Genomic DNA, 14,890 nt, shown 5'->3' on the forward strand with positions numbered 1-14,890 from the left:
ATCTACTCTGCTACTCCAACAGGCTCCAACAGGAGGTAGAGTGATAGAGCATGGTTTGCGAAGAGAAAGACGGAAAGAAAGACAAACAGTGAGAGAAAGAGGTGGGACAGACTACCCTAGTGCTGTATTGTATCCCTGCAATCAAGGACTACTACATGACATTTCTTCTATTGTTTAACTATGACAGTCTGTCATTTGGTTGAGTTACAAACTGCTATTCCAGACAACAACAAAAAAAGTGTACTCCTGGAGTTCTGCGCTGGCTAGGTTTCCATTGCTCCAATATACAGTACAGCAATATGAAGTTTGCAGCCCTAAAGACAACTCACTTCAAAATATGGATGGCACTGGATTCCCTCCTTGTGACCAGTGTCAAGTCTTCTATATTCAGATACTGATATTTTCAAGTAACTTGGGCAAATTGCCAAATGATAAAAATCAAATTTTCTGTTTTAAAGATGAAATGCCAAACATTGACCTGCCAAACATAAAACAGCAATATAATCTATAACTTAAAGGTTCACTAAGCAAAATGGTACTTTTAGCTAACTTCCTGTCAGTGACTCCCTCGTCCCTACGTCACCACATTAATGCACTGCGGTCTTCATGCAGCGAGTTATCTAGCGTCATCTCAGATCTGTTAGTGCAATACAACATGATAAAAACCATCAAAACAGACAGAAGGCATTGTAGGCGCATAAACATTCACCCCTATGTCGCTCTCTGCGTGTGCACCGGCAGTGAGACGTGCCGGTTTGTAGCGTTCTCTCTTCTGATTGGATATCAGGTTGTAGGATACCCAAAAAGTTTATTTTCTGATTACATGCAGAGCGGGTGACTGAGAGACCTATGTTATGAAGTGTGCACACTATATAAGTGATAACTGTATGAATATAGAGCAATTTAACATGTATATTAACATAAATATATCGCTCAATCCACCTTTTAATAAGAGGGAGGAAAAATAAACATACAGGCGAACAAAGAATCAGGGGGAATTTGTGTTCCAGATACCAAGAAAAAAACATTTCTTGGACCTTTTCCTGGCAGGAGAAAAATTAAAAGCTAGTATCTTGGAAGCCCATGCACCCTGGATGTTTCTCTATCTTACTGAAACAGATGTATTACAAAAAGTAAGCTGAGATCAGAAAATCCTTCGAGATTTGGAAGAATATTTCAGAATCCCTGATGATGGCTAATTTGTTGATGTCAGATATTAATATAAATATTTACTTTTATACTGCTGGTTTGTTAATTAATTGTTTGTTGATAATACCAGAGCTCTGTCATATTAAATTACATAAGACTTTGACACCTCTTGGGACTAGGCCATTTTAAGGTCAGACTACTGTAGAGACAGTCTGACCCCATGTCACAACAACGGCAACAATAATCAACTGAACTACTTATTTCAGTCTGTAAATGAGCCATCCAATGAACTGTATGTGTAAACTTACATACAGTATGTCAGTAGTATGTTCCTGAACGTAAACCATTACTTTATCCAAAATGATCCATTATTTGAATCATCAAAATGCATTATTTGCAAAAGACAAATTTAGGTTAAAGGTGCTCCAAGTTTGTGTTCATTCGTGCACCCCCTTTGGTCAAAAGCGGTAGTGTTTTTACTACGCCAGCTGTTGTTCTTGGGTAAGCATGACAAAGGCATTAAGAAAAATTATATAAAAATAGCATTTTTTTGCACTGATGATCTCGTTTGCTGTTACATGTAATTTATTATCGTCAGAGGAAAAATTAGACGGTTTCAGAAATATTTAAAAGATCTTTGTAGCACCTTTAACTGAAGAAAGAGATGCCAGGGAATACGTTAACACTGTAAACGGACTATAGCTTACCTGGTTTGGCGTCCTTGCAGCAGGCTTGTCCTGGTGGTTGGCTAGGAGGAGGAAAGGCAGTGTGCAGAGCTGTGGGTGCTGCAGGGCAGAGTGCAGCTCGTTACGTGCTGCTTCAAGTTCCTCGTCTGATGAGGCGCTGTCCAAAACGAAGACTACACCCTGTGACCCCTGGTAGTAACGACTCCAGTATTTCTTGATGTTGTCGGCTCCTGTAGATGAATGTGATGCCATCAAATGTGTCAATTTATGGCAGACGTTATTGTCAACTAATGTTACTCAAAAAAGAAATAATCTCATAATTCAATTGTCAGTGTATACCTAGACTTGTTTCAATACAAAAACAATCTACAAAAAAATAAACAAGTTTTGTTTGCAATCAACCTGAGCTCAGGATATAAATCTTAAAAAAAACTATTGAAAGTACTGAAATAATTATTCAACATGGAACGTTATAAAAATCAGTACTTAGCACATCAAGCCACTTAAAAAACAGAATCAACAAATCATATTGGTGGAATAATTTTCCTTTGCTTCTATTGGTCACCGTACCTTGGTCAGAAAAATAAATTCCAAACAATTACTGCTGTGCGGTGTACAAACATTTTAGGAAAAATTATCATGATGTATAAAAATCACCGTAGCTGTTATTCTTGTTCTGTATTAAAACCAAAACCAGCAATCTTTGGGGTATGACGTTCAACCTATAGTACTTACACATATATTTCTCAGCAGTTGAAAAGTCATTATTAAAAAGGCACAGTAGTGATCTTTAAAGTCCATAAAGAAAATACACAAATTCACTGGATCAGTTGAATGGAGTCTGGGTTTATTATGAAGAACAGAATCAAATCGAGTCCACAGGGAACAACATTTGGTTCCTGTTTTCTGTTCCAATGTGTAGCAGGAATGTCCGCACACACAATGGTTTAGTTCCAAGCAACTTTATTTATTAGTGTAAGTCATTTGAGGAAGAGACCTACATGCTCCCAAAATGATTCAATCGTGTCTCTTCGCCACCACCTCCCTCTGCTTTCTCTGCTGGCCCATCCTTTTGCTTCGGGAAATAAATGATTATAGCGAAATATTTACAAACAACCGGTTCTATTCTGCTCATGACAAATTCTTGTTAATTTGATCCTGGTTTGTCTAAATATTCCATTGGCTTCGTAGTTTGAACGATTTGGTAGACGTCAACCCAATCCCAATCACAGCGATGTCCATAACCTCACCCATTTCTCACCTTAAGTAAAGCACTGCCACGTGATTGGTGCAGCTATACGTAGTGCAAGCTCACTGTCTTGGACTTTTCCTAACATGCTTATTTCAGTTTTCAATCCTAAACTCAGAATAAAATAATCAATCAGTTATGTACAGGAGTGCTTCGACACCAACTATTGCCAAATGTTCTGTCTGAAAACTGGACACCTAACGTGCTGGATATGCAAATGCCAAACGTTTTACTTCTCCAACCTTTCTTCCTTTAAATAGCAGCGGTATAGTTTCTTCTTAGGATTTGTGGCAAATTCTTATATCACTGTTCAGTCCATGAGAAAAAATAAATGAAATAAAAATTGTGTTTTTCATAAGGTTAGGAATGACTGCCTGATGACAGGCAGCGTCTCTTAACCGATGCTGACAAACTCACTCAACACCACAAACCATGATATTAAAAGAAAAGAAAAGAAAGATATGTGAGTCATATCCTCGATGTTACTCATGCCATATTCAGCATCCTTTGTAAACTGACAAGTTGACCACAACAGCTAGTGTCCTTTAATGAGTAGCCTTCAAATTTCACACCAACACAAAGTAGTTTTTTTTTTTACTCAAAATACATATCAAAAAGGGTCCCACTATATTGCATACACAGGTACATTGTATTTGCTTTTACAGGGTTGAACATTATCCTTCTTCTAGTTCCTTTGCAATCTTGTGAACTGTTGTTTTGTTATTGTTGCTCATAGTAAGCTAATTGCCAAGATAGCTGGCACATGTACAAACATCATGAAGTGCTCTCAGTGACATTTACCTCCCTTTCTTCATGCTCTCCCTCGCTCCCTCCCTCCCTCTCTTCTTTCCTCCCCCACTCTTCCCACTCACACCTCTCACTGGAGTGGAAAGCTATCAGACAAAGTGGCACTTGAGAGATTGACTAGGAAGTTTCTCTCATCTTTGCCTGGAAATGGTGGAATGTCCGTCACGTCTCATTGGAAGTCGTTGGCAACTTCTGCCACCTATTGGTCTAACAGAAGGATTTCCAAACATGGCGTCATGATTCTTGGGGGGAATGCTGGCAGCGCTACATATAATGAATCAGTTTAGTGGGCCGTGAATAAGACTTCATTCCATTGCTTGTTTATCTAACTTCCTTTTTTTTTTTTTTTTTTTTTTTTTTTAGCTTTTCTACCCTTCACCACTTAATATCCTATAAATATGGCTTGGAATTATAGTATGTTAAAAAAAACATTAAATTATTCACTATATGGGTTTTGACAGTATGTTTGGAATTGTACATGCTCAAGCAAAATCAATGAATTAACTGAGTTTTAGGAAATCTGATCACGTGAACAAACGATCAAAGTAATATGAATTAACTCCTTGTAAACGACTCATTAAATGTATCACACAGAATGGTCCAGCATGTTCGCTCTTGAAAGCTTCAGTGTATCCACACGTCGATCCACCTGAAGGAAGATTCCACAAGTGGATACTTTCAACATTTACAAATAAATATTTGTTATTGTATCCATGTTACCTAAACTTCTGTCTAATGTCTGACCCTAACGTCAGTTACGACTTGCACTTCCCAGAGTAGCTTTCAACATCCTTTTCACTTGCCTGAACTTGATACATGTTGCTGTTGGTTTAATGCGTAGGTGCAGAGAGCAACAAAATAAGATATTATCTTAGTAATGGCAAGAGAGCGACAACTTCCAGTCAGGAGAAAAAATCATAAAACATATCTTGTGGCTGCATTACATAATTGTCTACTGAGGCCCTCCTTGGCAAAATAAATTGGTATCATTTGCTTTTCCAAAATGGATTTAATCCATGTTATAGTTGTTAAACACAGAGGCAAAGTCGGGTTTTCGCTTTAGATTTGAGGGTATCAGACTAAAACTTAATGTTCACAACAAGCGTTCGTGCAAGATTTTTAATTGGTTGACCTTCACTATAGCAATGGTCTTGCCGTGCCATTTATCCCTACAGATAAAAGCTCTAACAGAGGGAAAAAAGGCACAGTAAAAGTGTTCACCAATGTTATGTGTTTTAGTAGGTTTTATGTTGCTGTAAACTTGTTTTTATGCCCTCTACACAAGAAAAGACAATTCAATGTTGTGATTTCAACATTTCTGAAAGTATTTCACTGTGGAAATAAACAAGAAGGTGATGTCAGTCTGTGATGAGAGTAACTCTCTCTGGGATCAAATGGATAGAAATGTGATCTGAGGAAAACACCTCGCCCAGCCCACCCATCTCTCTCTCTCTCTCCCTCTAGCTCTCTCTAGCTCTCTCTTTCTCTCTCTCTCTCAAGCAAGACTTCTTCAAGCCTCTGCAGCAAATGAGGACAGACTGAAACAAAGAGTTTAATTATTTATTCCATGTACTATTTACTATATATGAATGGTTAACATGTATGCTTGGTTTGAGGTCTGGGAGACATGCATTTTAATGACTGTATTGTACAGATGTGCTATGCTTCGTAGACATTTGATTATTCATTCATTATTCTTTATGTATGCACACAGCCAACAGCTACAGACCAATGTTATACGAAACACTTACCAGGGCTACCACTCATTACTAATGCAGCCAACATTCACTGTCCATACAACTTTTCTATTCTTATTCCATCTCCATTGTGTTTTTCCAACAGTGAACTTTCCAATAGCTTTGCGGCAAATTGAGCTTTTCGAATTCAAATAACTGAACTAAAGCCTCGAGCTGCGTTAGGTAAGCTTAATCAGCAGATTAATCAATCAACGGAAGTTTTTGAGCAACTATTTTTAAAATCTTCAAATTCATTTTTCCAATCAAAAATTACAATGACAGGAATTAACGTTTAAGTCCTTGACTGAAAGACGTTATCTTAGTGTTAAGGCAGTTCTATTTTCACATTTTTCATAGACAAAATAATTGGTCAGTTAATCGACATGACAATCGTAGATTAATCAGTAATGGAGACATCAGTACATTTTCTTTGTTAAAATGACGACATCCTCAAATTTGGAAGCAAGAACAGTATAATATACTGTTAATTTATTTGAACATTAAACGTTCCTATGCGAATCTATGTTTTTGTTGTGGGGTCTTTGGTTTATTGTTTGGTTAGGGAGCAAACGGGGAGTAAAAGTGAAGCTCAAAACATGTTGAATAGGAAACTGTTAGGAATCTGCTGCTGAAGTCATGACGCCAATGGTGCAGAAAGGAGAGAATGGGAAAAGCAGACATCTACTTTACAGTTACACAAACACAACTGGCAATGACGTTTCAGTGATCACATTACTTTTTTCTTTATCAGAGTGTGTCTATGTCTTAATAAAGCATACTTAAAGGCCAATGCCAGTAAAACATAAGCAAGCAATTAAACGGAACAAATTAAAAGCAGATTCATTTCACTTGTGTGTACTGGCTGCTGTTTCTGAGATCATCTGTAAATTCAAACGACTTGTGACGGTGTTCATTTAAAAAAAATTAGTCAACACATTTGAATCCAACGATCATATATTTCCATTTGGTCTAAATGAAGCTACTGTGGAGCCTTGCTCTGTTAGCTGTTGGGTATCGCAGCAGGTATGTCTTCAGACTCACAGTCAGCAGCTTGAACAACACTGTCTAATATATTTCAGCCAATCCTTCACGCTTTTGCACCAGCTTTTATCCTGAACAAAACGCAAACATGTTGCTAATCAGGTCGTTTTTCACTCTTGAAAGTTGAAACACTGAAAGCGACCCTCTTTGAAGTCTCCCTAACGAAAAACAGACAGTGTTTTTTCTCTCAGAACAAAACAGCTACAATACAGCGATGGGAGGAGTGCTGGGACTGGAGGGAGGCCTTTAGTAATAAAGTTTGCTTACTTCATTGAGGAAGGAGCTGGGGCTAGAGCTGCAGTGAGGTAGAAAACACTTCAGCTGTTGATACACCCATCAACCTGCAGTCTTAGCACTGTCTGTTGTTAAGTAAACAGTTCCTGTTTGAGGCCTAGCCTGAAACACACATCAATCCCTTTCATCTATGCGCATCATTTACTAATCTGCATTAAAGTCGCCCCGCCAAATGTGGCACCTCTTAATATTAGATAAATAACTTGAGTTACTCTGTGCAAATGATTTGGCTGTATATTTGCTGTTTTCCACTATATTGGCCCCTCCTTTCCATTGGGTGAGCCATTTTCAATATTTGCCACAGTAGCCCCTTTTACACAGCCAGTGAAAGCTGGGAATATGTCGGAATTTCGGCCCTCCGCCCTGCTGTACAAATGTGACCGTTGCGGAACGGGGGAAGAAAGGTGCGAGAGATTGTTCCGGGAATTTTACTACCTCGGGGGTAGTAAGATTGGCGACACAATCAGTTCCGCCTCTCTGTATAAATGCGGCCAGCTTGTTGTTGCGGAACAGGGGGGCGTTTGACGTTCCATAGCCTACGTTCTAAACATGCGACCATGTTAGCAGTTGAAGGACGTGTGTTAAACATTAACCACGGCGGCCTGATGTCCAGTAAAAATCACCAAATAAAAGGAACGGCGTATAATCTAGCTGGTCATAAGGTACGCTGCTCAATACAAACCCCAACGCTTCATTTTGCAGAGTGTATGAGTCTATTTCTGCCCGGGGGAAGTTGTACAGTGAATGGGAAAGCAAGGCTAGGCTAAGCTAGGCTGCGACCGGATCGCCGCCACTATTAGTAACCTAAGTCTGAGCGTATATCCACACTTTATTTCTGTCTACAGTAACGTGACTTCACACACTGTGTGTATGTGTATGTCTGAATGGCAGAGCACTGCTCTCAAAGAGACTCGCTCACACCCAGCCACATACACACACACACACACACACACGCACACAGGTGAGGTGACGCAGTGAGCGGAGTGATGTTGTCAGTTTGGTTAACTGTCCCAGAGATGTTGGACTCAGCGCGTAGCGAGATCAACCGGCACATCACGGGGACAGTAAAATACGGCCCTCTTAGTGCAAGCCCCAGCACTTCTGCTCTCAATTCACCGGCCAGTGTTGTTGTTGTAAAGCAGCTGACCGGCGCTGCGCTAAATGTTTACGTCACACCTGACGCTGCTTACAAGCACCTCTTTCATTCCGGAACGCAGTGTAAAAGGGGCTACTGATGCGCCAACATGCCGGCGTTGCTTGGTCCTGTGTAAATAACACCTAACCAAGCAGAGCCGGAAAATTGCCACTCTTTCGTTCCATCAATATGCCGCAATCTCTTTGTAAAAGGGGCTTGTGACCACAGCTGTTTATAGTAAGACAAGTAGTAATGTGAAAGTACAATGATTTCAAATCATCCCCTTTTCTATTTGTATCCCGTTTTTGTATAGACTGGTGTGCCTCTTTAATGACATCATTTTCACATGCATGTCCTTATTGTTGTTGCACACTTGATCAAGCACTTGCTAGACCTAAACATTGCTATTGCATTTTTAAAATAGAATAATTACTGTTCTTTAGCATTTTTGAAATTTGAACTTCAAGAGTTGGTTATGGCTAAGGCACTTTCCAGATGTCAATGGGCTGTCCCTTATAGTGCTGCTTATATGATTCATTCAGTATCAACTGAAAACCCAACATCAAATAGGGAAATATCCTTGAATTAGGCCTCAAATTAGGATCAGTTACACGTCTGTCCTCAGAACTCTAAAATCAGAACAGTCTGCGGCTGCCAGCATCTGCTTTAAACCCCAATGACAATTGACAAATTATTCCACTTTTGGTCATGACTTATCCTATGCAAAAGAAAGGCTTCCCTGCTGGACAAAGTTACACACACTGTGGTCCTATTTGATAGTAATACAAACCACATTGGGTCTGCAATGACGACAGTGCAGTGTTGTTGTTCTGAGTTGTGCTCACAGTATCTCCTTTAGCTGTTGATGGTCCTAGAAAACGGCTACATTTTCTGATATTGTTGCAACTTGCTCGTCTTGAGCTAAAAACTGCATGCCTCACATGCATACATTCATCAAAGGTCTCATATACACATGCCAATGTGTAAATAAAAGCACATGAGATCGTAAATTTAAACAAACATATTTCAGTAAAAATTATCTGATTTACAGTATACTGGAATATACACAACTGTCAAATAATGTTCACACAAAACCAATGCATGTGGAAATCTCTACCACTCCATCTCAAATCAACAGCCTCAACGGCAAGGAGTGTCGATTATTAGGGCAGCCACTTCATCAGTTGCATGGCGCGGCATGAATGCACAATGTGAAATGGCTCGTCTAGACTTGACGTCACGTCACTGTCCAGACATATACACACACACATTCACACACTGATACACACACTTAATAGATTCTTCCCCGTGTCCCTGGAGGTGCCCTTCCCACCAAATCCCCATACCTGGCAGCTGGGTACAAATGCCTGCCAGACTAAAGATTGCCAGATGCAAAATTCTCAATGTCAACTGACTGAAAATACCTTATTACACTTTACTTAGATGAGTAATAAGAGCTTTCGTCATAAAATGCTGACTCCTATAAGGTTGCTGCTTGGTGATTAAACGAATAACGTATTCATCTCTTTGTGCTGGCAATCTTAGAATGAAAATGCACATTTTAAGGTTATCAATTTGATTCCTGATTACATTTTCACAATATTTCTTAGTATGTAAGTAATACAAGGTGCCATACATAAATGGCTATCATCAAAGCACACCGTTTTCCACTTTCTTCAATACTGTGTCCTTTTTTTTCTAAATAGATTTTTCTAAATCATGGTTGACATGTGTATTTTATTTTAGTGCATTATTGATGTGTGACGATCTAGCACAATGCATGATTGCCTCTTCTATTTTCAGAGCATTTGAACTGACAGCACTGAGGGAGGAAGGGCTCTATAGTGAGTATTTGTCTTTTGTGTGCACATGTGTCAGATTTTTACAAATGTTCTGCTGTTCAGCAGCTGGGGAGGCCACTTTATTTTGACTTACTTGTGAGTTTAAGCTTTGGTTTGGACTTTGGAATCAATAAATGTCTCCTTTCATCCAACCACAATGCTGTCACAGCAATACTTTGCCTATTTGGAAATGTTTGATATGTAAATGACAGCGGAGACACAGATAGAAAAGCTGTTAGTCTTATGACCAAGAAACCAAGTTTATTCAGAAAAATCTATCTGTATTAACCAGTTGAATCCATTACTCCAATTAAGGGAACTGGGATTCTCACTTACATTATATTTAAGGGATCTGGGCACTGCAGCAAGCTGACACTTATTAGGTAATAATAACAAGTTTATTTTCAAGCATGTGAAAAAAAAGACTGAGAGAAAAGTTCTGCCTGAAGAATGTCTTCGGGTCAGCGTTCAAATCAATAAGCATGTTGAGACATGAGGGAAGATTGACAGAGAGACAAAGACAACACACATACTGTATTAGCCCAATCCAGAAACAGAAAAGAAGGGACGCGAGGCAGAAGGGTGGGGAAGAAAATAAAAATGGAAACCAGAGCGACAGATGAGAAAGATAATTAATTAAAACAAGACTGAAGGGACCTCAATGGCAAATGCATGAGTGAGACAAACATATAGCCCAGTCTTAATCATTATAGGGACCATACATCAGGGTTGCCTGAACATAAGCTGCTTTGTGCCTATGGTTTAAAAAAGACATTAAAAATGCATTACCAGAGCTAGCAACAACACAAGTTACAGTTATGAGTCAACTACATTTACAGTGGTTCATAGCCTGCGGCATTTTAATAGCCGAGAGGAGACTTGGCTCCAAAGCCAACTCCAAGTGCCCTGTTAGTGTTATTCTCTGCTCTTTGCTGTATGCAAGATTTATCTGCCTGCCAAAGGTGTTGACCTCAACACTTGCTTGTTTCCCATGCGCCCTCTTTCTGTTTAACTTAACCCATTTTTGCCTCCTAGATAAAAAGGGTTGAACTATAATGCGGCTTACTGCCTTACTTCCGCTATATCAAAAGCAGAAAAAAATATAACATTACACTACATTTAGTTAATTTATAGCATTTGTGTCTAATATTTTGATCACACTTAAAGCTATAGTGCGTAACTTATGTTGCCCCCATGAGGAATTCTGAGTAATTATAACAACCCTGTCGACGCATCTACTGTACATGAGGTCAGCCTTCGATGATTGTGAAAGGTTTTTATTCCTTCTGTTGTACGTCCAGGTTTTTTCTTAGCAGTAGAATCCACAACTGAAATATTTCTTGGGCTCTTTTCAAAGTCCTACGTCAGTGTCGGGGTCAACACCAGTTTGTAAACGCTGCCATACTGAGAATTACGGAGAATTTTGTGGAGCTGATAGGCTTAATCAACTCTGTTTCAACTCGTATGGCAATGTAACCGCCATTTATTAATTTATGTGAAAAAGTTACGCACTGTAGCTTTAAAGTCAACTGAAGTACTTTATATTTCTTATGGGAGAATACGTCATTGACATTCAACGGGCTTTCTAGTGGGAGAGGAAGGAAATACATGGTAAGAGCTTCACGTCTTCACACTTCTCCCCTTGCCTCAGTCAAGGCTGAGTGAAATGAACAAGCCACAAAGGTATTGTGTAAAACAAGTTTTTCAGGGTCAGGAATACTGTCTGTGCGTCACATCTTGTATCATTTTTCTGCATCATTGATGCAATGCAAAGTAACAAAAACTAAACCAGGCCTGTTTGCTTTTTTTGAAGCCATGGGGGAAGGGGGGTGGTGTATGCTGACAGAAATGGGAAGTGTTGAGTAAGTTAAAAACAGTGTGGAAAGAGGCTAGTTTAATCAGAGAACAATCTGAAAGGCTCGTTATGAAAACTGACCAGCGGAACATTTTGCAACAGCAAAACAACTCCAACTCTCCTGACTCCACGTTTACGTGGAACTAGAAGAGTACGCTTTCATTCAGCAAAACAAAAAAACCTTCATGTCAACATTTCACCTCAGACCGAAAACCTAAATCCTATGCTGCGCTCCGAAAAAGAAGTCCAGTGAGGCGTCAAAACATCATGTGATTGTTTTTACCCTCTCCCAACCAGCCATAACGGATGGCCCCATAAAACGCTTAAATTCTTATGCTCTCTGTATTTACAAGAAAGGGAGCAGGGGAGTAAGGGTCTAAGCAGGGGGGCAAAGAGAAAAAGAGAACAGATTTCATCATCCTTTGCGGTGGTGGCAGCCCACACTCACTTATCTAAATCAAATGTGTCATCCGTGGGACCAGTGTTTTTTTCCCCAACCACAATAATGTCCCACCAGACTGGCTTGAACGAAAAAGAAAAAACTCTTTTGAAAACCCCCTAATGCGCTCTGTCCAAATTTGGTAGCACCCTCGTTGGTGGTCCCCCGGTGCCTCTTTGTGTGTGTGTGTGTGTGTGTGTGTGTGTGTGTGTGTGTGTGTGTGTGTGTGTATGTGTTAGTGTCTGCGCGTGTATGTTTTTCATCTTTTCAGAAGGATACGTTGGGTGAGCCTTCAAAACATGCACTGCACCTGTCATGTGCCTATTGGGCGCGGAAAACAAAATAAATTATTTTAGCAACTCAACAAAACAATGAATTTTCCTCACGTCACAGAGATGGGATAGCAGTTATTTACCCCTCTCGTATGGCTCCCTTTAAGGACAGGAAGCTTCCCATTGCGTATGTTCTGTTTACTTATCTCCTAGCTCATCAGTGCTTATTAAGCTGCCTCCTTGAATGCTTTACATTTCCAGGAATAACAGAGTGCAGGTTGTGCAGCCACTTCAAAAACACACTAACAGGTCTGACGTCTGTAAACAAATGTCAGTCTGTGACCGAAAGGTGTGATGCTACAGGGGGTAAAAAAACAAACATGCTTTTGCACTCTGTACACAGTTTTCTAGAGTAAACAGTTAATATTGAGAGATGAGAGGATATCAGGACAACTTTTATCACGTAAAACGAAAAACATGTTTTTAAACCGAGTAAATGCACACATTAGTGTAATTCAGATTTGTGATTTGGAGCAAACCAGTTGCTTTATTAGTACAGGATCAAAAAATAAGGGTATACATGCAGAAATGAATTCACACAAGCTCATTCCTGCATGATTACTACTTTATGTAAAGGGGTGAAACGAAAGTTTTGACTTCATCAAGTGTGGGAATATAATATTTCATTACCTGAAATATGGGGAATGATTACATTTCATGTGGATTTCACTTCATAAAATAAATCACAGAAACTTATTTTATACACTGTATATGTGAAGCTTTAAAGAAACGTCAACACCATTTCTCTACATGTAATTGCTTTAAGATATGTATTCCATTCAAAATGTTGGTGTTTTGTTAACGCAGTTGTCCAATCCAAAACCCCAGTCAGATACACACTGAAGTTAGCACAGGGCCACTAAACCTGCTAACGTCTGGGTTGACCCACAGGAAAATGTCAACACTCTGCCACTGTATTTCACATTGAAAAAAAAGGTTAAGGCTGGGGATGGGTTTCTTACCTCCAAGTTCTTTTACATTCAAGATGGCATTGGGAAAGGGCACTGCTTTGATGCTGAAACCTGAAGAAGAAATTAATAAAAATCCATTATTGCAATGATTCAGATAGAAGATGAAGAGCAATGTGTGAGTCAGTATGCGTGGTGGGCACATGTTTGGAGGAATGAGAGTCAACTTTTAGGAATGTTGGCTGTTTCTTTCCAATAATGAGAAAATGCCAAAAAAATCCACTGTATCATTTAGTTTCCCCAGGATATTTGGTGAACCTTGTTCCAAACCACCAGCTGGTGAACACAAAGCTGACTGAAAACACATTTGTATTATACAAATATAAGAAAATAACAATGTGTGGTCCGAGTAAGCAAAACAGAAATCAAGAAAGGCTAAACAGAAAAGTGTTTTGTTCAACTTTGGAATTAGTGGAGGATAAAACTTAATTTCTAAAGTGCTACCATGTATTATGTGGTTTGTTTCTGCGGTTGCATACGATGGGAAATAGTAAAGAAATCCATTGAAGAAAAAAATGATTGTCTCAGTGGGAATTCCTTTTCCTGGAAACTCTCACAAAGAGGAGAAGAAATGGGAGAGACAACCGATTAGGACTTTCAAAAAATCTGAATTAACCGCAGAAGGATTTTTTTTAAAGCCCATTACAACAGTTCAAAATTATGAGGTAAAACGTGGGGGGGGGGGGGGGGAACACAGGAGACTTTCCCCATCATTGTTCTTCATCTTCACTCTGTAAATGTTGGCAGACCCAGACAGTGTTGACAGCTACATCTCATTCCAGAGAAATACACCAAAATAATGCTTCTGCTAAAAGGTGAGTAATGGACATATTTGATCTATTATGGCTTACTCAGTGGCAGACACAGACAGGTGTTCACTCCCCTAAACCACCCCCTGCCACAGAGACAGTTTAACACTAACGGTTAGAGGCAGCACATTTGGGAATATTTGTTATTCTTAGCATCTACTGGTAAACGTGAAAACAATGACTGAATCTAAAATGGGACTTCTGCAACAGCTCAAAGTTGACTGCTGACAAAGCCAGGGGAGAGAAAAGGGAATGTCAGCGTCCTTGTGGGATTGCGGTGCGTACATGGAAAAGCAGAGCAGTGACTACCAAGAGAATGATGTACCAACCCTAAAGCCTCCTCTTCTGGACTAACTTAACACCAGCTTTCCACTTGACAAGAAGAAAGAAGCTGAGTATTGGATGGTGAGATATAGCAGAGTGTTTCTGGTGTGAGCACTGGGATTTTGGTAGACATATTGAAGACTTGCTTCCCCCTATTGGAGAGCAGTCATACTTGGATAGTATTATCTATCTACTGTTCTTGAAACATGAAGTGCATATGTGAAG

At 39.5% G+C, this 14,890-nt stretch overlaps 1 protein-coding gene across 1 annotated transcript in view; it reads right to left on the reverse strand.

Annotated features, from left to right (window-relative positions):
• Nucleotides 1–14,890, reverse strand: part of arl15a (ADP-ribosylation factor-like 15a) — a 109,987-nt gene that overhangs the window by 49,588 nt on the left and 45,509 nt on the right. The window contains exons 3-4 of the mRNA XM_080041812.1: nt 13,527–13,586; nt 1,857–2,065 (exon numbers count right to left, since the gene is read on the reverse strand). Coding sequence (XP_079897938.1) covers nt 1,857–2,065; nt 13,527–13,586 — 269 coding nt within the window. The remainder of the gene's footprint in view (nt 1–1,856; nt 2,066–13,526; nt 13,587–14,890) is intronic.

The sequence above is a fragment of the Ammodytes marinus genome (genome assembly GCF_949987685.1).
Source record: "Ammodytes marinus genome assembly, chromosome: 2".
NCBI lineage: Eukaryota > Metazoa > Chordata > Actinopteri > Uranoscopiformes > Ammodytidae > Ammodytes > Ammodytes marinus.